The sequence below is a fragment of the Perognathus longimembris genome, chromosome 1, assembly GCF_023159225.1.
Source record: "Perognathus longimembris pacificus isolate PPM17 chromosome 1, ASM2315922v1, whole genome shotgun sequence".
NCBI classification, from domain to species: Eukaryota; Metazoa; Chordata; class Mammalia; order Rodentia; family Heteromyidae; genus Perognathus; species Perognathus longimembris.
The window spans coordinates 81,658,943-81,684,045 of record NC_063161.1 but is presented as its reverse complement, the minus strand read 5'-3'; the positions used below and the strand labels follow the sequence as shown (position 1 = coordinate 81,684,045).

General features: G+C 41.4%; 1 protein-coding gene across 11 annotated transcripts in view; it reads right to left on the bottom strand.

Moving 5' to 3' along the window:
• Positions 1–25,103, bottom strand: part of LOC125339685 (aminopeptidase O (putative)) — a 348,038-nt gene that overhangs the window by 159,016 nt on the left and 163,919 nt on the right. For 10 of the 11 annotated variants that reach the window (XM_048330939.1, XM_048331005.1, XM_048331004.1 and 7 more), the window contains one exon: positions 1,290–1,479. The exons of the other annotated variant lie outside the window; for it this stretch is intronic. In XM_048330939.1, the coding sequence (XP_048186896.1) occupies positions 1,290–1,479 (190 nt within the window). The remainder of the gene's footprint in view (positions 1–1,289; positions 1,480–25,103) is intronic. 11 annotated transcript variants of the gene reach the window in all.

Here is a 25,103-nt window from a genome sequence, read left to right as displayed (position 1 = left end):
ATTCCCCACCACCACATATACAGAAAGGCTGGAAGTGGTGCTGTGGCTCAAGTGGTAGAATGCTATCCTTGAGCAAAAAAGAAGCCAGGAACAGTGCTCAGGCCCTGAGTCTAAGCCCCAGGGCTGGCAAAAAAAAAAAAAATGAACACCAAAAACAAACAAACAAAGAAGAAAAGTAACCAAAAAAAGAGGCAAGCAGAAGATACTAGGGGAGCTCAAGGTTTAAAGGAGCAGAATATAATAAGTATTGCAACAATATAGGTACACACAAACTTGGAAACTTCAGAAAATGTCAAGTAGCCCAGTGTGGGAGGCACAGAGGTGATACAGAAATGAAATGACCTAAATATTAGGAACTGGAAAAGAAGCAGGGAGTAGTTATGTCCTAAGCCAATTCTTTAAAGTAGAGGTGGGAATGTGGATGGGTACTGACCAGGCCTGGCTTCTGGGAATGTTTAGCATACATTGCATACTTTTTCAGGGCTAGGGATTGAACCTATTGCCTTCAACATGCTACACACATGGTCTGTCTAGTACTAAGCCACATCCTTAATCAATAATTTGTGTAGTGCTTTTTAAAAAAAAATTAGCAAACTTTTACTAGGTTGGTAGAATTGCAAACAAAACAAAACAAAATAAAAAAACCCCAGAGGTCCAAGCTCTACTGAGCCTTCCCTTAAACATAACATCAATTGGTTAGAGATCAGTAGCTATTACCATTTCGCCATAGTTCCTAGCATCTCCTAATCTATAACACAAACTACTTTATTCTTCAATGACTATTTGCCAGCCAACATATACGATTATTACTATGGATTTACATTTCAGTCTGATTATTTAAAACTACCATACTATCACTACAACCACATGCTTGGGTATGACCTTTTCTTCATCTCTGCTCAAATGTGTCCCCACTGGAGGCTCTTCTGACCCCCTTCCAAAAGAGCACCCCTGGGGATAGGAGAGGAAAAACTGGGAGACAGCAAAGGGAAGAGTGACATTGTCCCAAAAGAAACATACTCATTACCTGACTTATGAAACTGTAACCCTTTTGTACATCACCTTTGTAACAATAAAAATGTTTAATAAAGAAAAAGAGCACCTCCCTTCTGTGGGATTCATCTCTTTCACAGTGTGGCACCTACTTGTTAATCCTTTCTCTGATCTCAAGATAGTGAAGCCACAACAGACAGGGCTTCCCTCTACCCACCCAGCATACATCTGTAGAAGTGATTCTATGTAGAGCCTGATTCTGGGTAGGGAAGTACTTAAAGTCCCTTTAAACCTACCTGCTGTGCTTCAGCCCAGATTACATCTTCTAAGTGAGTAGCAAACCCTTCACTGAGCCACTCCTCCGTCCAGTCTTGGGCCCCAATGGCTAGGCCAAACCAGGCATGAGCAATTTCATGGCAGAGACGGGTCCCACAGAGATGGCTCATGCCTGTCAAGGTGCTCTGGGAGAGGAAGATGATGTGTGGGCTGTGGATAATGGGAGAGAAAGAACATGGAGTCCTGTTAGAGCTTGTCCTTGAGGCTATCCCATGGCAGCTTTCCTAGCCTACAGAATCTGTTATTATCCTGTGCATGCTAGATCATGACTGATAGACTTGCTCCTGAGATGCTTTTAGACCTAAATAAAGTGGCAGTTTACGTTTCTGGCAGCAGTTCAGCTTGCTGTTTCTGCCAGCAGTTGTCTCCGTCATCAAGTGGCTATTACCTGTAATAAGTAACCTGCACCATAGTTTTATACTGAAAAAATTACAAGGCAATGGAAGCATTTACTCTGAAATCTGGACTGTAAAAGAAGAGCAGGTGTGAGAATGTGAAGCCCATGCTGTCAGGAGAGTGATCAAAGAAGCCTGTTCAGCCAAAAATCCCAGCAGCTTACAGACAAATTGAGAAGTCATGCAGAAGGGCAGGAAAAGCCAAGAAGAATGGAATCAAAAATTTCCCATTTCACACTGGGGCTGGCTATGGAGTTCATAATCTAACAAGTGCCATGGATGGGGGAGGTTTCCAAGGGACCCACATAAGGGCTGTGTCTCTGGAAAACAAAGATTTTCAGTGGAATCTATGGGTGCTTACAGATTCTCATGACATAAGAAAATTACGAGACAGAAGAGAGAGAAAGAGAGAGAGAGAGAGAGAGGAGAGAGAGAGAGAGATGGGGAGTTAACCCACCCAGGTGTGCAAACAGCCCCAGGCTGGCACCAGCTGGGGAGATTTATCTAATCTCATTTTCCATACCTAGTTTTAAAACCCCAAATACCATGATTAAAATTGCAGAGATGAAGTGGGAGGAAGGGGTGGGAGGGTCCTGAAAAAAGAAGAAGCAAATAGAATGCCTCCTATGTTTCCACTTTCTGCATTTTCCCAGGACTTGTTTATAGTCTTCCTAATGAAGAACTTGATCTGGAAAGAAAAAAAAAATCTCTTCTCCATCAATTGAAGAAAACCAGTTGTGAAACCGTCCAAACTAAGAAACTGTGCACACCAGCTCCTTCTTTCAAAAGCCATTTGTTTGCCATCATGTCAGTTCTGCACAAGTCAAGACTGCTTGCAGATTTTTTTGTCCACCCCCACAGCCACCATTAGAGAACACCCCACCTATATGTCCCTTGCACAACACATCACCCATTCAGCTCAGAGAGCTCAACTGCAATTGCAGCAGTCAGGTTTGCCAAAATAGACAGCGTTCATGTGAAATAATAATAGGGTAGGCACACAAGTGAAAAGGCCTCTGCCAGACGCTCCAGAATCCACCAGAAATTAAAAGTAGAGTTGAGGAACTGAAAACAAAGGGATACAAGTCCACAGGCACCAAAGGATCACTAAGTCAAAGAAAGGGAAGGGTAGAAGAGAAGGAGTGGAAGAGAAAGAGCAAACAAGGAAGAGAAGTGAAGGCAGGGGAGAAATGGGAAGGAGAGGAGGGAGAGGAAAGGAAAGGAGGGGCGAAAAGGTGGGTAGGGAGGGAGGGAATTCAGTGGCACTGGAGCCATCCTCCCCTTACTGAGAAAGTGGCCTGTTGAGAAGACAAACTGTGCAACCTGGCATTTTTAAGTAAATGAGCACTGGTTCTGGCATGTACAAAGCTACAAAAAAAAGCCACAGAAATGTACCGAGTAAATAACATTCCAGACACACTGCTGGCAGCAGTTCACTCTTTTTGGCTAAAACAAAACAGAAGTAACTTTAGGTCTTATAAACAGACTCAAAGAGGAGCCTTCCTAGGGAGAGTCTACCAACCAGAGAGTAACAGCTATGTACATGTTACGAAAACTGGATGGTCTGACCCTTGCTCAGGCCACTTAGATTCCATAAGAAGATGACTAAAATCCCAGCAAGACTGTTGAGGAAGAAAAAAAAAAACAAAAAACAAGCTTCCAGGGCTGGGGTGACGGGCTGCTGCTTTGTCCCAAAGTGGAAGCCTAGCCAAGGCCTATTTATGCAAATATAAAAGTCTGTTGAGGGACTGAAGGAATGCACAAAAGCAGCCAGCCCTGGGGAGGGAGGGGAGCAGTGTCACCTTCCTGCTTTAATTTTTTCCCCTTGCACAGTCCTTGCAATCTGGCAGACTTCCTTCCCCACCCTTCCTCACTCAGGAGGCACCTCCCTCCCTGGCCTGGAGGTCTCTGGGATGGCCTAGAAGGAATACACCACCACTTTCCCACTTGTCCACCTTTAATCCTTTCTTCCAAGCCAAATGTATTTCTTACTTTCCTCAAAGGAAGCTTAAACACCCTCCAATCCAATGGGAAGGAAGGGCGTTTCAATTTGGTAGAAAGGATCCCATTATCAGTGGACACTAAGGCCTCTCCCTGAAGCGCCATTTCCCAGCTGGGATCCTAGGCTCCCAGCTTCTCCTCCAAGTGAGTTTCTCCCTGTTGTGTCACAGTGAAGGAAAAGGTTTCTTAAAACTAAATCAGAAACAGGAGTAAAGTTTTGATAACCTTCCTCATGGGTGTTAATCAAATTCTGACATGAAAGGATCAAGAGTAGACTTCTTTTAAGAAGTTCCTTTCTCTTCTGTGACCCCAAATGTTGGAATTTCTCAAGATAAGTAGCCTTTTTAAACTCTTTATCTTTTGAACTGTTTTTCTTCAACCGTGAGTGAAGAAAAGTATGATAATGTTCTCCAATTCACTTCAAGAAGAGACATTAAATATTCCTTTACTAGCAATGATATATGACTATCCACTTTCACAAGAGAATGAACTTTTGAGAATTTTCTGCTCTTACCCTAACCTTGACATATGAGGCTCACAGGAGCCACCTCCCCTCCCCCACATTCCTGCATTCTCAAAATCTTATTCAAGTTCTCATCAGCCAGCTGGTGATCAGTCTTCACCCTGACAGGCCCACTGGAAGATGGGGTTTCTTTCTTAGTCCCTGAAAAGGCCTGTCAAGTCCTCAACAAATGCCAAAGCGTTGATTCACCATCATTATAGAGGATGGAAGATAAGCACTTCAATAACATCTCCATCCTACAAAAGAGATTTCTTTCCCTTTAAAATCTTCTGAGGGTGTGTGTGTGTGTGTGTGTGTGTGTGTGTGTGTGTGTGTTCTAAATGAAAGATAGGCTGGAAAGTGACATTTCAAATCTCAGAAAGCACAGCTCAGCCTGGTGCTGGTGGTTCATGCTTATAATTCTAGCTGTTCACTATCTGAAGATAGTGGTTCCAAGCCAGCAGAGGGAAGGAAGAGTACAAGAGACTTTTTATTGCCACTTAACAACCAAAAAGCAAGAAGTGGAGCTGTGGCTCAAGTGGTAGAGCATTAGCTTTGAGCAAAAGAGTTCAGGGGCAGTACCTAGGCCCCAAAGTTCAAGACCCAATACCGGTACATGTGAACATGCATGTAAGCACACACCAAACACACATACACACACACACACACACTCACACATACCTCTGGCTATCATTCTTCACCCACATGCTCTTCTTTTTGCTTCCAGTGAAGGAAGAGGGTGGGCAGACCAGAGCTGTGGGGACAGCAAGTCCACATGCATCTTTCCTAGGAGACCACCAGCATGACCAGGCCGAGCAAACCAGATGACTGCTTCCTGCCCCTTGAGAATTAAAAAAAAAAAAAAATCATGTCTGGTCAGAAAACTATTTCTCAAGACTGTTCCTTACTGCTACCTACCCAGCCAGATTAGAATGCTGTGTCCATTAATTTAAAACATGCTTCAAGCTGAGGAGGAAGGAGTGCCTTCATTACTCCCAGGAGCGGCTCCCATCCTTCGGGAGGAATTCAATTTGGAGCGGAAATGGAGAATTTCATCAGATCTTAAGTAGGAGCTGGTGTTTGATTTATTTCTGCTTTTATTTTTTTTTCTTCCCAGGGAGACCTGGCCAGCATGGCCCATCTTGCCGCATGGGGAGGGAAGCAGTGTTTGGCAGCGCTGGCTTGGAAGCTGCAGCTCCAGGTCAGGGCAGGCAGCGAGGCAGAGCTGAGGACTGATTGCCCATGGGACAGGAAGCTGCCATTACAATGGGCGGGGCCCAGTTCCACTCCTAGGGAGCGGATGCACACATATCTACCAAGCTTGAGCTTTTTGGGGGTTTAATATTGTTCACAGTCTCAACTACATACGGAGCTTGCTATCATACACTACAGGGGAAAACAGCTCCTTTCCTGCCTGAGTCCAACAGGATAGGCTGACAGCTCTATTTTTTTTTTTTTTTTTGGCCAGTCCTGGGGCTTGGACTCAGGGCCTGAGCACTGTCCCTGGCTTCTTTTTGCTCAAGGCTAGCACTCTGCCGCTTGAGCCACAGCGCCACTTCTGGCCATTTTCTGTATACGTGGTGCTGGGGAATCGAACCCAGGACCTCATGTATATGAGGCAGGCACTCTTGCCACTAGGCCATATCCCCAGCCCCAGGCTGACAGCTCTTAGAACCACATGTAAGCTACTTTTTTTTACTCGTGCTAATTATTTGCTAATACAATTTGGACAAGTGAAATATACATTCAGAGTAGTCTGAAGCAATCTGAAAAGGGGAGCCAATCCTGCCCACCCCCCCTCCTTAGGTTTATACCCTGTCTTCTCTTTCCTCATTAAGGCATGAGGTGATATTTGCTGGTAGGACAGGCTATGCATTTATGAATCAGGTCTTGCCTCTCCCTCTCTGAAATAAAATCCTGTAGTCTCTTTCCTGACTGTAGTCTAATATGGGGGATGATGTATTTCAAAGGCACAGGTGGCCCAGATGACCTGACTGGACCTCACTGCCCTTAGGCTGAGATGGCTCAGAGGGGAAGCAATCCTCTATTGCCAGATGAGTCTGGCATCTTGCTGTAGCCAGATGGGATAATCTTTAAATGGGAGGCTCCTGAGATGAAAATTGCTTGAGGTAGGGAAATTGTACTAGCTTACAGTTCTAAAAAGTTAGAACAAAACTTGCTATATTTGAGCAGCATTTAAGGTTTGGGAGAAAAAAGACTCAAATAAGTAAAGTTTTCTTTGAAAGATTCTGAACAACTACTTACTCATTAGTCATGAATTCTGACTCAAGCTGTCAAGATGACTATGACAGAGACTATGGAAGTCCCCAGGGCTATGGTCCTTGCAATTGATCAAAAAATATATCCTCCTTCTAAAGATTCATGTTGCTTGGGAGCTTACAACATGTGTCATCTCATTTTCTCTAACCTACAACCACAGAGATAGATTTATCATCCTACTTTACAAACAATGAAAGTAAGGCACAGAGAGGCAGAGGTATTAACCCAAGATCACCCAGACAACAAGTAAACAGAACTATATTCTATACTTATGTAGCCCTGACTCTGAAGTCTCACTTTGACTCACTATGCTCCATCACTGGATTTAGACCTATGACTTCTAGACTCCTCTAGACCAGGTCCCTGGTGCAATGATCACTGATATCCCAGGTTCTTTGTTTACTTAGCAAGGGGAAGCCACCTGCGGTGTATTGGGACTGCTGCTGCCAAAGGCAACATCACAGCAAGAACTGATCAAAGGGTACCATGCCTTTAAATCACCAGTGTTTCTGCCTCTTTCTGGTGAGAATGTGGTAGAAAGCAGGAAGAAAGAGGGCACGATGGGGGAACAACAGTGCCCCACAGTTGAGGCCCCCCCCACAACCTCAATGTACCCTGGGTCTTCAGATAAATAGGTATTAGGTTACTCCTTAGCTTGTGACTCCCAATGTGGCAGTGTACCCCTCATTGCCTCCACCTCAGACCTATTTTAACTAAAGCCTGATATTCTTTTCAAGTGGAGATGATTTAAAGCAGGTCACACAGTGAAGGGGGCTGGTAGACACTGAGAAGATAATGAAATGGAGGCAGTGAATAATGAGAAAGTAGATCATGAGAAAATGGAAGTAGCTGAAAAGAGGAAGGAGGTTGAGAAGGAGAAAAGAGAAGAATAAAACAAGATGAATAAAGTAGATAATGAAAGAAGACAGAGAAAACAAAAGGAAAGAACTAGATTAACTAGAAAGGCAGACCAAAGGAAGGAAGTAGAAAGTAAGTGGAGGAAGTGGCTAAATGATGACAAAACCAGATATAGAGATAAGGGAAGAGAAATGGATGATATAGAGAAGAAATTAATTAGGTAACAAGTTTTGAAAACACTAGGTCAAGGGTTGGAGGCACAGCTTAAGAGGTAGAGGTCCTGGTTTCAAACCCCAATACTACATAAAGAAATAAAAAGCTCACATCAAAGATGTGGCAGTGGGCTGGAGGTGTGGCTCTATAGTAGAACACTGGTCTAGCTAGAATAAATTCCTTAGTTCAAACCTGGTTCCACCAAAAAAAATATAGAAAGAAAAAGGAAAGAAAATAAGAAAAAAAAAGATGTAGGAGCTCCAAGTTTCGACTTGTCCACTTATAGTTTCTAAATTATCTTAGAAAAAAACAGTATAATGGTTCCATTTCACTCAGAGGCGTGAGTATATGATTGATTCTCAGATCCTACCAAAATTGAAGGTAGGTGCTCATGGGAGATGGGGAACAACTCCAAAGCAGAGCACAGATGACCTTGGTGACAGGCAAGGGACTCTCCAGTGAAGCATTATGAAAGGAAAGGGGGCTCATACACCAAGAAATTGTTGCTGGCCTCAATGTGGTTTAACGTTGGCATTGGCCTATTGCTGATAGGAAAGTCAACAGCACTGAGTGGTAAAACACAAAAGATTACGTTGACCCTAGAAAGCACACTGGCTCAGTAGCAGTTCTGGAGGTCATGTAGAGGGGTGATTAGCTCTCTTCTGTACCCCAGAGCATCACATACAGTGCATAAAAAGCCTAGCCTCCAGCCCTGCAAGCTAGCTAAACAGGCAGGGTTAAGTGTTCAACCAATTGGAGGAAACCAAGTCCCCCTACCATGGGCTACTTTGCCTCAGGAAGGGTAGAAGTAGAATCTATTTGTGAATGTATCATGTTTTACATTCAAGAACCAGTATATGGTTGAATTTTCCAACTCAGTTTAGATTCCTTTCTCCTCTGAATCATAAGTAGCATATTTTGCCCAGTGAGTCTCTTAGATGAGGGCAAAGAAAGAAAAATGCCGTTTAAAAAAGGTTAGTAAAATTGGGCACTGGTGGCTCATGCCTGTAATCCTAGCTACTACTCAGGAGGTTGAGATTTGAGGATCACAGTTGGAAGCCAGCCCAGGAAGGAAAGTCTCTATGAGACTCTTATCTCCAATTAACCACTAAAAAACTGGAAGTATAGCTGTGACTCAAAAGTGGTAGAGTGCTAGACTTGAGCAAAAGAGCTCAGGGACTGCATCCAGGCCCTGAGTTCAAACCCCACAACTAGAAAAAAAAAGTTACTAAGTATATTGTTAACACTCTCTTAGACAATATGGACATACCCACATTGTATGAATGGATATCAGATGAAGCTAAACACATCTTTTGAATCATTTCTAAGCTACTTAAGGACTGTAAGCTGTATATTTTTTGCAGGATCTGGAGAACTGTCTTGGTAGTGACCAATTAAAATAAAAAATATGTTAAATGAAAGGCTCAGAGAGACAAAGGATGTGTTTTCTCTCATATATGGAAATTAGATCTAAATTATAAATTTGAATATATATATATCCATAAACAGGGTCATGTGTATAGATGCAAGAATGTATTAACTAAAGTATGGTATATGTAAGAGGAAATTCCAATGGTGTAACTCCTTTGAACAATTAACTTACAATCTAACAAAATGAACACAAGGCAGCTGGAATTTGTGGAGTGTGTAGAGGTTGTGAGGTCAAGGGGTAGGCAGGCAGATGAAAGAAGAGAGGAAAACTGATAATTCAGTCATAATATTCAATATACATATGTGAAAAATGGAAGTGAAGGGCTAGGGATATAGCCTAGTGGCAAGAGTGCCTGCCTCGGATACACGAGGCCCTAGGTTTGATTCCCCAGCACCACATATACAGAAAACGGCCAGAAGCGGCGCTGTGGCTCAAGTGGCAGAGTGCTAGCCTTGAGCGGGAAGAAGCCAGGGACAGTGCTCAGGCCCTGAGTCCAAGCCCCAGGACTGGCCAAAAAAAAAAAAAAAAAAAGAACAAAAAGTTTTGGGGCTGGGGATATGGCCTAGTGGCAAGAGTGCTTGCCTCGTATACAGGAGGCCCTGGGTTCAATTCCCTAGCACCACATATACAGAAAATGGCCAGAAGTGGCGCTGCGGCTCAAGTGGCAGAATGCTAGCCTTGAGCAAAAAGAAGCCAGGGACAGTGCTCAGGCCCTGAGTTCAAGGCCCAGGACTGGCCAAAAAAACAAAACAAAACAGAAAAATGGAAGTGAAAAAACAGAGAGGATGGATGAAGAGATGATCAAGATGCATTGTATTCATAAAATGGCATGTTAAATTGAAACTCATTTGTACACTACTTAAAGATGAGTAACAATAATAATAAACATGTTGGCAGCCTTCATTGGGGAACATGAATAACAAAATGTGATTCTTGCTACTCTCTCACTTCCCCATTACTCCATCTCTATCCTTCCCAACCAGAGCACTGATGTTTGTTCCCATTTTTTTAAAAAAAGCTAATAAAATTAGCCTCCTCTGTAATAGAGGGAAATTCTTTACTTAATAAAATAATACATTTTACCTCATTCCCAGAACAGCAATAAGATGGTGCAATTGAGAGCCAAAATACCTCATCCAATTGGTTTTCACTGTGCATATGAGTCTGTCAGTTGTGGCCATGTGGAAACTGGGAAAACTGCTTCATAAAAAGAACGCATTTGGGAAGCTCATATCTACCCTCAGCAAGAAGAGTTTGGTTACTAGTGTCCCTGGAAATTATCTCCTTTGACCCACAAAACAAGACTTCCCAAGTTCCTAAGCTAGAAAAAGAAGCTGCGGGGACTTCCCAAAGAATACTTAAGATTTAATTGATGAGGGGGCCATCAGTGCTTCCCACAGTTAAGAGCAAATGTCCAAACCCTAGTTAGGCACTCTAGGATTCTGAAGAGCCAAGAAAAAGGTTTAAATTCCCTTCAGGGAGCTGATGAAGGCACACATGAAACAGAAGGAACAATTTGTAAATCAGTGGACCTGAATGCAACAGAGACACTGTAGACTCCAAGGAGTTTGGGAGCAGAATGTCAATGTGAAAGAAGGTTCAGGTTTCCATGTTTCAGTCAATGTCAGCTAGACTGGAAATCGGGAAGTCACTTGATGTAGCAACAAGCACCAGAGCTACCTTGGGGAGTGAACGTTCAAAGCAGTTCTGCACTAAACAGAAGTGAAATCCTGGAAAAGGGAACTGAAGGAAGAAAAGCCCACGAATTCCTTGACAGTTGGGTAGTGGCAGCACTGGTAATAAAGATGATGCTGATATAATTAAGCATTGCTTGCTCTCTCCCAGGTAACATACTGAGAATGTTATGCTCATTAACTCCTTCAATTCTAACAACAATTCTGTGAGGAGGAAATGTTTATTTTCCCCATTTTACACATAAAGAAGTTAAGGAACACCTAAGTTACATCACGCGTCTAAGATCCCATAGTTAATGCATCAAAGCTGACACAATCACAAGCTGTCTTGCTCATACACCTGTTTTGCTTGATTAATACCAGTGTCATTCAGAATCACCTGAAAGTAATATGTTAAAGTTGGTAACTTTATTGATTGATATAGTATTGACTGATTGATACAGCACTTGCTGAACCTACCTGGCAATTCTACCTGGAGACCTTATTAAAACAGACTGCTAGAACTCACTCACTCTGGGGTCTGATTGGAAGTGTTGGGTGGGGCCTGAGCATAGAGCTTTTGGTGAAGTCTCAGGTGATGTTGATGTGACTGGTTCAGGGACCCTACTCTGAGCTGCTGATCTACAAACATTCTGGTAGGTGCAAACCCCTAACTTGAAAAAAATCCACTGCCCCAATTGGTTAAGTGGTAAGAGTTAACCTACAAATTCAGATTTTTAAATTATATTGAAAATTTGAAAGAATTAGTCCATTTTGTGTATACCAGCAGTAGGGCTTAAACTCAGGCTCTCATTTTCTTGCTTGGCTTTCCCTCTTAAGGCTCGTGCTCTGCTCTATCACTTGAGCCACATCTCCACTTCTGGGTCTTTGCTGGTTAATTAGAGATAAGACTCTAGCAGACTTTTTTTCTGCAGGAGCTGGCTTTGAACCTCAATTCTCAGATCTCAGTTTCCTGAGTAACTAGTACATTAGGCATGAGCCACTCATATCCAACTAGCTCTCATACTATGTAGCAAGTCGAATGGCTGGTGTTTTTGGAGGGATGTAGGAGCTCCAGTTGGCTATGGTCCCTACTGGGGAAGCCTGTGTCTTTGCTACTTGTCATTTATAATTGTGTGCTTCTTTTTTCTCTTCTAGTACAATTAAGAAAAATATGATTGTTTAACCCAATTTAAAACTACACAATGTATGCATGTATAGAAACATCTCATTGAAGTACAGTTTTATGCTTTTTTTTTTTTTTTTGCCAGTCCTGGGCCTTAGACTCGGGGCCTGAGCAGTGTCCCTGGCTTCTTTTTGCTCAAGGCTAGCACTCTGCCACTTGAGCCACAGCACTGCTTCTGGCAGTTTTCTATATATGTGGTGCTGTGGAATCGAACCCAGGGCTTCATGTATACGAAGCAAGCACTCTTGCCACTAGGCCATATTCCCAGCCCAAGTTTTATGCTTTTTATGTATTAAAAATAAATTTAAAGGAAATAGAAAAAGTGAAATACTAATTTTTTTAGTGTGTTTTTTTTTTCAGTCCTGAACTCTACCACTTGAGCCACAGCACCACTTCTGGCTTTTTCTATATATGTGGTGCTGAGGAATCGAACCCTGGGCTTCATGTACACGAGGCAGGCACTCTACCACTAGGCCATATTCCCAGCCCTGAAATACTTTTTATAACCATGTTTTCATCAAAAGTAGACAGAGAAGACTAAGTGTTTCTTGGCAGATGCTCTACACATTCCTAATTTACATTTGTTGTCTGACCCTTTGCAGGCATGAATTTAACCTCTTGTTGAGCTTTTATGAAAAATTTTACTATCATGCTTGATAATGCAATAAAACATCAGCAAACTCCTGCTTCATGGAGTGAACACACACAAATTCTAGCTTAGATCAGGTCAGTCACTACTGTTTCCATATTGCTAAGGGTAGAGCTAATTACGTTTATTGTATTTTTGAAATCCAAACACAGTTTCAATTATTACTAACCACTAATGGCTTATAATGAAGGCAGAGCTTGTTAACTAAGCAAACAACTGACATGTTTGTCTAAACTGTAAACAGAAGAAGAAAATTCATAAATTAAATGGATGAATCTGCTGATTGTTCTCCCTTGGCTGTAAGGAGTATTCTGCTGCTACGATATATATCACCACTTCTGTTAAAAGGATTATCTGGCTGGACATATCTTTATCCGGTCAGAGATCATCTTAGTGGCTGCTTACAAAGTAAATGTCTCTCTTAATTTCTGAAAGTACTCATCTGCATGAAGGAGTGCCATTAAGGATAAGGGATCACCTGGCTTTGGGGGAGGGGGAGTCATAAATAAGTGAGCTTTGAAGAACAATGGCCATATGTGTATGTCCTAATCTCAAATGGTAGCTCCACAAATGTACCAAGGCAGCATGCTTACTGAGATCAAGGGACAACGTGCATCATATTTCCCAGGGTGGTCCTACAAAGTATGGGACAGATGGTCATTCCCAGATGTATTCAGCTTAACAGTGCTTCTCTTTAAAAAGCTAATAAACCTTACCAGAAACAAAAATAAACAAAAGGTTTTGTTATCCAAAGTCTTCTGGTTTCACCTAACCGTTTCATTTACAAGCCCTGTATTTCTCTCCCCAAAAGGAATGTATTAGGTTTATTGGAGATCTTAGGCTGAACCCTGTTTCTCTGGCTATTCCCTTATTCCTCGCACCTTGAATGTGCTCACCATGGTGAAAGTATGGACAAGGATCATAGGAATTCCTTTCCTCCTCAATAATCCTTCCTGCCCACGTCCCCATTCTTGGGTGGTTGTCTTCTTGTGATATGAATGGCATCCAAGTCTGTTTGGAAGGTACTGAGCCTCAAGTAATAGAAAACACAACTAAGGCTGTGACACACATAGCTAAGGTCTCTCTTGGAATGCAGTGAGACCTCTGGAGGGTGGGGCTCAGTAACTCACCAATGTACTGGTTTTTCCACTCTTTATTCTTATTCCTTTCTTTCCTTTCTACATTGTGTTCACAAGCTGACTATTCCAGCACTCTTCATAGAAGAAATATGTGATATGCACCTGTCATCCCAGCTATGGGGGAAGGCATAAACGGATTACAGTTCAAGCTTACCTAGGTAAAGAAAAACTCTACTTCAAAAAGAACCAAATCAAATGGGCTAGAGTACCATTTAAAAAATCAAAACCATATTTCCTAACTTAACCTGAAGCTGATTGTCACTTGGAGTTTTATTTCACCTTTTCATTGTCTAAAAAAAAAAAAAAAACCCAAAATCTAATAAAGCTAAAGGTAGAACTATGCATCACTGTTTTGTTTTTTTTTTAATGTTTTTTTTTATTTACTATCAAAGTGATGTACAGAGAGGTTACAGTTTCATATGTTAGGCCTTGGGTACATTTCTTGTACTGTTTGTTACCTCCTCCCCCATTCCCCCTTCCCCTTCCCCCTTCCCCTCTCCCCCCCATGAGTTGTTCAGTTGGTTTACACCAAATGGTTTTGCAAGTATTGCTTTTGGAGTCGTTTTTCTTTTTATCCTTTGTCTCTTGATTTTGATATTCCCTTTCACTTCCCTAGTTCTAATACCAGTATATAGAGTTTCTAATGTACTCAGATAAGATACAGTGATAGTGTGGGTACAACCAAAGGAAGGGGATACAAAAAGATCATCAACAATAGAGGCTACAGTTTCACATGACATGTTGAAAGTAATTACAACAGTGACATAACAGTTGTTTCCATAACATGGAGTTCATTTCACTTAGCATCATCTTATGCATTCATAAGAGCATAGCTATTAGGCTCTTGTGTTCCTCTGCTGTGACTAGCCTAAACCTGTGCTATTATTCCCTATGAGGGAGACCATAGAGTCCATGTTTCTTTGGGTCTGGCTCACTTCACTTAGTATAATTTTTTCCAACTCCATTTCCTTACAAATGGGGCAATATCATTCTTTCTGATAGAGGCATAAAATTCCATTGTGTATATGTACCACATTTTCCTGATCCATTCGTCTACTGTGGGGCATCTGGGTTGGTTCCATATTTTAGCTATGACAAATTGTCCTGTGATGAACATTGTTGTGCTGGTGAACATATGAAAAAGTACATCACTGTTTTAAGAACTCAGACTTTGGGGTTAAAACCTGGCTCTTCAACTTTACTAGATGCATCACTGCTTCAGTCTCCCAAGTAGGCTACAACAAATTACTAAAATTACTAGCTTAAAACAATACAAGTGATTGTACAGGTTGATAGGTCAGAAATCTGACATGAGTCTCACTGCCTGAGGCTATGCTGTTGGAAGGCAGGACACTGGTTTTTGTGTGATGGGAGGGAGGTGTGGAAGGAACTGTGGGAATCTTCTGGGAGGGTGATGCACTGTGTCTTGGTTAGTGATTTGGTTACAGGGCTGTTTTCAGCTTGTAAATTGAGTGAATTCAAAATCTAAAATTTGTGTCCTACAACACAAACACAGAAGCACAGGCAGGTTTCTTTTGTCCACACCACAGAGAAATCAAGGCAAAAATTAAGGAGTGAGATCAGAGACAAGGTAGCTTATACTTGGTCCTTGGAGTTTAATGTGCTTGAGGCCAGTTTCAAATACTAATTATGTATTAAATTTCTGGAGGAAAAGTTGATTTGTCTTTTAAATTTTCTTCTGCCAGAGTCACACTTCTATTACAAATGAAAGGTACCTTGTATCCTTCAGCTACACCTGAAAAAACAAACCTGACTCCATCATATAGCCTTGTCTGTTTCATTTTCTTCCAGGCACAGTGAAAAATATGGCACCATAATACATCCCTTTTCCATCCTGGCCAGCTGGAAAATTACGTTATGATTAAAATGACATCATTCAGTTACAACGTGGCGCCAGCAGCAGCTCTGAGAAAGCTGGGTGAAGCAGTGACAGCATGGATGTAGACACCACTGGACCATGAATCCCACCCTTTTACTAGCAGATAGTTTTTGTCTTGCCATGGCATTTCAAAAGTAAAAAGTAACAGCTACTTTGTCTGACACCATTGTCCATCCAATACCTATCTCTGAAACTAATGGCACTGTCCAAAACAGGGAGGACAAGAATGGGGGGGGGGTGTCTAGGAGTCCTTCATTTTAACTTACTAGTTTAAAAGGGTTAGATCAAGGGTCAGGAAGTGGTGATTCTGGTGATTTTGTGTCACACTTCCTGTATCAATTGCTTCTAAAGTGACCTCAAGTAGTAGGCATCACAACAAAAGCATAAATAGGAGTATCTACAAGAATTCTCTTCTATAGACTACTGATGTTACATGGCATAATACTCTAGAGAAAAATATCAGCATGGTTAGCAGGCAAATATAACCCACGTCAAGGCCTTGACCCTCCTCACCTTTCCAACATTTAGACTGAGCCACATGAAATTTGCTATATGACAGAATGAGTTCATGTATGACCATTTTCAACCTTGAGATGGGCTCATTGCTTATGGCTCATCTTAGTAGATGGTTCTCTCTTGTAAGCTGCTTGTCTGCAGAAATGCAGGAATGACTGTGAGCTCTGGGGAAACACATATTCTCCAGGATCAGACTTGCAGATGCTGCTATTTTGCCATCTAAAAAGTGCAGAGGACATGGACCCAGAGAAATGATGTTGTGCAGTCCTCAGAAAGAGCTGGACCCAACAATGCCCCTTCTTTCCTTGGCCTAGCCAATGTAAAGCCAGGTGCTTTAGTTAAAAAGAAACTCTTTGAGGCTGGAAGTCAGTGGCTCACACCTATAATCTAGCTACTAAGAAGGGTGAGATTTGAGGATCACAGTTAGAAGCTGGCAAAGCAGTAAAGACTACAAGGTTTTCGTATCCAATTAAATAATAAAAAGCCAGAAGTGGAGGGGTAGCTAAAGTGGTAGAGCCGTAGCCTTATGTGAAAAGCTTAGGGACAGCACCCAGGCCTTGAGTTCAAGCCCCAGAATTTACACACACACATACACATCCTTATAAAGACAACAGCAGGAGGAACATTGGAACAGAAACGAGAAAGCAGGGTCCTAAGCTTGAAGGAAGCGAATAGATCTGAAGTAGATGGGATGTGCTACCTGGGGCAAGTCTACTAGAGCTCCACTGCCAACACTGCCCACAAGTAGGGATCCTCATTGTGTAGCATTTTGGTTGACCAGTTGGCTCCAGGTGCCTTACCCTTCCACACTGAAGTGCAGGTCCCAGGTCAGGCAAAACACAGTGCTTTAGAGCTATTCAGACACTCAGGAGAAGATGAATATGATTATACATTTACTGAGCTGCCAGAAAAGGCTCTGGGAAAGTGGTTTGTTTTGATGGAGAACTAGAGGTGAGGAGAGAAAGCTAGAGTGTAGTGAGTGCCACTGAGGAGAAGAAAATTAGTCCAGGAGGAGTAGACCTGAAGCAGTAACCCATGAATTCCAAGAACAGCTATGTTGATGGGTGACAGAGAGCTGCAGGGTGATAGGAGGGAGATGGCCTGGGACAGTGATGAGTTAGCTTTCTGACTGGGAAGATCCCTGGGCACTGAACTGAGAAAGGATCGTCTAAGCCCAATTCCTCCCTGTCTCACAGGAGAAAACAAAGACCTGAGAGCCACAGTTACTTCTACCATTGGGTGGGAGCTGCCTATGTGTCACAGTTAATTTACATCAGACCCAAGACTGCAAAACATTTTATGCAAAAGTGCTTTACAAAATTGGGTCACATCAAAGCCAACCAGTACCCCTTGCCTAAAACTGGCAACTGACTCAAAGCTAGAAGCTAGTGGCAACTTAGGGTAGAAATCAGTTGTGTGACACTCTCTTTAGCCACATCACAGATGAATACTAAGATGGTGACTGTGGTAACACTTGGGCCTTTTTTCTGCTAAGAAAAGGATTGCCTTAAGGAAAATTTAGCTACCTCTTTTATTATATTGTTTGATTATTGCTGCTCACTGGTTTCATGTGGGAGGAAAAGAACCCAAACCAGAAAAGGAAAATGCTGCATAGTATTTTCTAAGACTAAAAGATGTCACACTTTTCATTGTTCTACAGTTGTAATGGTTGGTCTAATTGATTTCAATGTGCGTGGGGGGGGGCGGGGCTTGAACTCAGGGTCTGGGTACTGCCCCTTAACGTTTTTGTTCACAGCTTGACTTCTGGCATCTTAATAGTTAAGTGGAGATTAGAATCTCTTGGATTTTCCTGCTCTGACTGGCTTTGAACCTCTATACTCAGCTCTCAGCCTCCTTAGTAGCCAGGATTGCAGGCATGAGCCACTGGTGTCCTTTCATTCCCCACCCTCCCCACCTTGTTCTTTCATTAATTTATTTTAAAGCTCTATAAATTCACTTTTGGGTTGAACACATTGGTGGAAAAAAAATAGCTGGCACAAAGAAGAACTGGGTTATGCAGAAGCGCCCATGTGTGTAACCTTAACTACAGCTTGTTTGCTTTTGCAAACTTTCTAATGTATGAAATAAAATATTAATAGCCATTACCTCAGTTATTCTGAGAACAGATCTGAGTCACAGCTCTTGTGTGGTGTGATTTCCACACATGAGCCTCACCAAGCAAATGGGATACTTGTGTTATAAAGCAGAGGCAGGACCAGATTGAGTACGTGCTTCCATTCCATAATGTCATGGAGAAAATTGCTTATTTTGGTGACCAAATTCAGCCCCCTATTACACATTTTAAAACTGGTCACCTAAACACAAACTAGTAGAGATAGACAAAATTACTTTAAATTTAGAAAGGAAAATATTAAAATAAGACTAGCAGCTCTGTTATTTATAAGCAATTAGATTTGCAATCACTCAGATGAACTATGATATTTGAAAGAACAAAATATTTTTGTGAACAGATATATTTCCAATGCTTTATATTTGTGTTACAAATAATTAGATGTGTGTGTGTGTGTGTGTGTGTGTGTGTGTGTGTGTGTGTAGGTCCTGGGGCTTGAACTCAAGGAACTATCTCTTAGCCTTTTTTTTCTTGTCAAGGCTGGCACTCTACCACTTGAGTCACAGCTCCACTTTCAGCTTTTTGCTGGTTAATTAGAGATAAGAGTCTCATACACTTTCCTGCGCAAGCTGGCTTTGAACTGCAATCCTCAGATTTCAGCCTCTTGAGTAGAACTATAGGTGTGAGCCACCAGTGCCCAGCTTGTAATCAGACTTGTAAGCTTTTTTTGTGGATAAGACATTTCACTTGCTGGGGGCTTGTGGCAGGTCTGTTTTTGATTCCTTATCATCTGCTTGGCCACTGTCTCCTGGAGAAGCCTTACTGACAGTTTTGTGTGTGACAGTTTTATAGCTAAGATAAGTGAAAGAAGGAAAGTCGAGTACCTACCTCAGTACCTGGTACATACTAAACATACCAAGCATCAGCTCCTGTTTCTCTTCCCCTACCTCTTACTCTGAGATTGGTAAGTGTTTTCAAGTCTGTGTTTAGAATTGATTTTTCAAATCCCTGTGAGACAATATAAAGTTAACATTTTGTTTTTATTGGTAGGGACCCCAGAGGAGAGGGTGGCAAATTCTCTTTGCAGGACATGATTCTGTTATGGCCACAGGCTGGACCTAAGCTCTCTGTGCTACAGTTAAGGATCCTGGTTTAAAATGCTTTTTTTAGATGGCCTGCCACACGAAGATGTGTTTTTCAAATCTGTGCAATAAATTGCTGTGTGGTTGGAGAGGCAGCAGTGGATGGGAACCCACCCACAGGCAAATGACGTCAAAAAGTTAGAGGAAAAACATTGGGCTTCTCTGTTCTCCAGAAGCTTCTGCTATGTTAAGCAACCTGAGAAGGAAGCTGACTTTCCATTAAAAAGCAGCCACTTTGGCAGTCATCAGAGACAGCCTGGTGTCTTATACTTCCCCTCACAGGAAAAGTGGGGAAAATAATTTCCATAAGTTGGAAAGGAAGAAGCCTGTGTAGTTCAAAGAATCTCAGAGCTAGAAAGGATCTTGGAGGTCATCTAGAGTAACCACCTACAAAAAGAAAATAAGGAAACTGAGGCTTGGAACAGACTGAAGACTAATCCTTGACCCCCAGATTTCCAGGGCAACTATCCTCTCTACATGCTGTGGTCACAAAGCCCACAGAGCTGTAAGGAGAATGCCCTCCCCATGTGCTGAAACTCTAGGAGAGCCATGTTGTTGGGCTACAGCTCCAGAGGGGGTGTGGTCACAAAGCCCACAGAGCTGTAAGGAGAATGCCCTCCCCCTGTGCTGAAACTCTAGGAGAGCCATGTTGTTGGGCTACAGCTCCAGAGGGGTGTGTGTGTGTGTGTGTGTGTGTGTGTGTGTGTGTGTGTGTGTAAAACAGGCACCAAATCCAGGAGTCGTCTCTTTATACCTCTTCTTACAGGGATTAAAAAACAAACATACACACCCTAAAAAGTGGGGTAGTTTTTCCCTGCTGCTGTTTGAAGCTGGCTAATACTGTCTATACCTGTACTGGGAACCCACCACTGGAACTTCTGATTCTTCATTTTGTTTTTCCTCAGTGACAAGGGCCCTGAGGACCTAGCAAGGGATACCAGATAAACAGAAATCACAAGGGAAGACTGTCTACACAATCCACACCTGGCAGCACACCTGAGTCTTAGGGAGAAACAATGGTGGCTGTTTTGTAAATCCTGTGATGTCACTCACGAAACTCTATTTTCCTTAGGAAATAACTTTCCCACTGAGACCTCCCAAAAGAGAAATCCTTCAATTAACAGAATGAACAGTGATACCCTTAGGGTTCCTAAAGGCTCTCCATGTCCATCTTTTCTCTTTCTGTAATCAAACTTCAACATCATTATGAATGTTACTGGCTCTTTTTCCCTTCAGGTGAGAAAACAGAGGATTAAAAAGAGGAAATGACTGGTCTGGACCCAAAAGCTAGCAGGAGGCAGAACCTGGCTCTGCCTTCTTACCACTGGGGACATGTGCACAGCAGGCCTAGCTGCATGACTGTGGTTCACAAAGTGATTGCATTCAGGAACCTGCATTCTGAGGCCAAGACTGAGTTGGACAAACAGGACACAGAGGTAAAGAGTAATGTTAAACCACTTATGCATTCAGCAAATACTAATGGAGGGCCTGCTACATGCCAGGTCCTATGCTAAGGCCTTGGGATACAAACCAAATATAAATATATACATATGTATATACATTATATAAAGATTATGGACTGGGGCCCTCATAGATTATAGACTATCAGGGGAGAGAGGATTTTTCACTAAGCATAATTCTTGAATAATTTACTAAGGTATTTACTTCTTTCTCTCATTTCCTGCATTTTTATGGCAGAAACTTCAAGTTATGTTTAAATCTGTATCTTGATAAATTCTCTTCTACTCACTTGTGACCTGTGCAGTGTCCCTGCCAATATCTTCCATCCTTGTAGAAATGACAGGGATGACAGATGGCTCCTCACAGTGTCTGAATGCTTTAGTCTGAGTGTTAGCAGTTTTTAGTGATGGGTGTTATTATCTGATCACTGATAGATTTTATTATTTGTAGCTTTCGCTCAAGAATTTTACTGGAAGTCTGAGGTAGGTGTGTTTGTGTTTGTGTGTATATGTGTGTTTCTCAGAATATATTTTATGATGGGTTTTAACAGGGTTGGACAAAAGTGTGAAATAAATAGATTTCTGAAAAGGACTCAATGATATGTAGAGGGAAGGCACATTTGAATAACAAACCTAACCCTACAAATGTAATAGAAAATAAGTGACAGAAGAATGAAACAATTTTTACTATTTTGATTAATTTAGAATTTTAAATTAAAAATTACTTTTTTCCCTTTTCTATATGCAACTCTTAGCTTATCTCGCAGGCAGGGTAAGCAAGGTACTCCAATTCACCTTTCTGTGATTTGTTTATATGGGACAGTTATTAATGCAATTCCCCCACACAACTGGGTTTATAATATTTAAAAATCATCTGTTTTGAACAAACAGCTGTTTGTTCTTATGGTCTTATGTGGATCATAAAGAGATCCACATTTTAAATTTAGTCAGTGATTATCAATTGCTCTTCAGCTTGTTATTGAGATGCGCATAATGCATTTTAGTCAGAAAAATAAAGAAATCATATAAAAGCATAAGCAGCTACTGAAAAACCATTTTCTTGGTTTATTTTATGTTGCAGCGACACAAGCCAACCCTTTTAATGTGTCCATCAATAAGATATCTGTTGTGCTTTTGTACAAAGAACAAAGATGCTTTTATCAATTCTCAAAAGTCTGTAGGACCAACCATTCATGCTGTCAAATCCCCTACAACCTTTTCAGCAAATAATGAAATCCATCAGTGACAAATGTCAACATACTAATTTGTTAAATGTAAAACAAAAGCAACGTTCAGACAAAATGCTTCATTTCATGTTATATCAGTACTCCAATTTGTACTGTTTATGGAAACCCAGAGATCATGCAATATTAAACAGGATTGTATCATAAGGACTAAAACTTCCCTTAGCTAGAATGCTAATGGTGCAGCCCAAATGTGCTATGATCCTAGGATTTTCAGCTCCTTCCAAAATGGTAGAAATTTTAGAAAGATACCTACCTCAAACAGTAATATAACTCATTCATATATGGATTTCAGATGGATAAGAACATTTTGTGCAAACGTAAGGTTGAAATCCTAAAGATGATCTAAGAATTTAATCCATGGGGCCAACTGGAGCCAAGTTAGGTGTTTTTGTGTTTTAGTTTTGTTTCATTTTGTTTTCATGTTGCTAAGGAACAAAGGCCTTGAACATGCTAAGAAAGCACTCTACCCCCTGAGCCACACCTCGCTGCACAATGCAAAAATTTAAAGGTATGAAATATAAGCTTTGGTACCAAATATACTTGAGTTCAAATCTTTCTTTTTTAAAATTAATTTATTCATTGTCAAAGTGATGTACAGAGGGATTAGTTTCATATGTAAGGAACTGAGTACATTTCTTATCAAACTTGTTACCTCCTCCCTCATTTTTCTCCCACCTTCTCCCCTCCCCAGTTCCCCCACCATGCCGAGTTATACAGTTGGTTTACTTCATATTGTCTTCTAAGTATTGTGGTTGCATTGGTTCACCTTTTACCTTTTGTCTCTCCATTTTGCTGTTCCCCCTTCCCTTCCCTAGTTCTGATAAATGTATATACAATACCCAAGTATCAACATCAGTTACAGGGACATCAGGGGTAAAATCATGGGGAAGAAAGACAAAAGAAAAAGGCAGAATTTCACATGGTACAATGAAAATAACAACAATTGTAAACCACTTATTTCCATAATATGGAGTTCATTTCTCTTAGCATCATCTTATGTGTTCATATGTACATAACTATTGAGCTATTGTGATCTTCTGCTAGGACTATTACAGACATGTGCTAATTGTTATCAATGAGGGAAACCATAGAGTCTATATTTATTTGGGTCTGGCTCACTTCACTTAGTATGATTTTTTTCCAAGTCTTTCCATTTTCTTACGAATGGGGCAATGTCATTTTTTCTGATAAAGCATAGACTTCCACTGTATATATGTACCACATTTTCTTGATCCATTCATCTACTGAGAGGCATCTGGGTTGATTCTATATTTGAGCGATGGTAAATTGTGCTGCAATGAACATAGTTGTGCTGGTGGCTTTAGTGTGGTCTTGCTTGTAATCCTTTGGGTAAATGCCCCAAAGTGGAGTTGCTGGGTCATAGGGGAGTTCTATGTTCAGCTTTTTGAGGAACCTCCACACTACTTTCCAGAGTAGTTGAACAAGTTTACACTCCTACCAACAGTGTAGTAGGGTTCTCTTTTGGCCACATCCCCACCAGAATCTGTTGTTGAGTTCAAATCTTTCTTGCAGTATTTTAGAACTGTATTACTTTAGGTCAGGTTGCTTACCTCTCTGGTCCTGTTTCCCATCTCTGAAATGAAAATTACAACCACTAAAGGGAAGCCATGAGGACTTACAATGCCATGTACATAATGGGTCTACATAGCTTTTGATGAATGAATGCCTTCTTCAGGGTATCTCAGATCAACAGATTCCATCTTCTTTCCTATTTGTTGTACTGGGGCTTGAACCCAAGGCCTGGTCCTGTCCCTCAGCTCTTCCACTCAAGACTGGTGCTCTACCACTTGAGCCACATCTCCACTTGAGGCTTTTACTGGTTAATTTGAGATGACTCACAGACTTTCCTGTCCAGGCTGTCTTTGAACTATGATCCTCAGACCTCAGCCTCCTGAGGAGCTAGGATTACAGTTGTTAACCACTGTTGCCCAGCTAACCTTTTCTGTTAAAGAAATTAAATTAGTGTGGCTTGTATACAGCTGAAATGAAGGCAGAGAAAGTGCAGCATTCTGGATGGAAGGAGGATGAAACTGAGTAGATAACCTGTATAGTTACAGGTGTTATAGTGATAATTTGAAAACTGTATCCAGTTGGATTTCCATGGAACTTCAGCTAATTCAATTACCATAAAGAAATGGAAGATAACACAGCCACTTGCTATGCAGAAATGCACATCATTTGATGCCAGTTTTTGCCATAACCTGGTCTGCTTCTCTGTTACATCTTTCAAACATAAATAACACAGCTACTTCAAGAAATCTGAAATGGAAAAGTTATCAAATAAAGACATTTAAAAAGTTTTAAAATTTCTTTTTTCAAATTTCTCTCAATGCTTCTTGGTCTCTCTGTCTCCTCTGTCTGTTTTTTCTGTCTATGTCTCTGTCTCTGTTTCTCTCTCACTCTCTCTCTCTCTGTCTCTCTCTGTTTCTCTCTCTCTCAAACACACACACACACACACGCACACACACACACACACAAATACATTGCATTTGTCTAAAAAAATTCCAGGAAATGTGACCAGAAAATGTACCTAAACTATGGCCAAAGGGTAGATTAAACAAATCAAAAATAAGTCACACAAATCACTATTGTTGAGGTCTTGGGTAAATTTCCAATTGGGCAATTGCCACATGCCTGTCTACAGTATCATTCCTTGCCCTTTCTTTCATGTACAATTCATTCCTTCTAGTCCTCAATGGGATTATGGTGTGTGATGTTGGGGGAGACATTAAACAGCTGCTGTTTCACCCCACATCCAACTTGGGTTTTCCCAGCTGACCCTGTTCACCTAACCATCACAGTGGTTCCATGTGCTAAGCAGGGGCCCAGCATATAAAGCAAGATACAGCAGATTTATGAGTTTCCTTTCTCACCTTCTAAACATCATTCACACGAAATCCTATTAATCCTTACCCTTTTCTATGTTTGTATGTGAAAGAATGCTAAATGGCATACTCACTGGGATATCAAATGTTTCTTTCTTACCTGATCAAACACTAAATCATTAACTCCACAAACATATCAATTCAAAGTTCTTTGTACTCCAAGTTTCGGATGGAACCAGGACTCTGAGCATCTCCTGAGAGCTT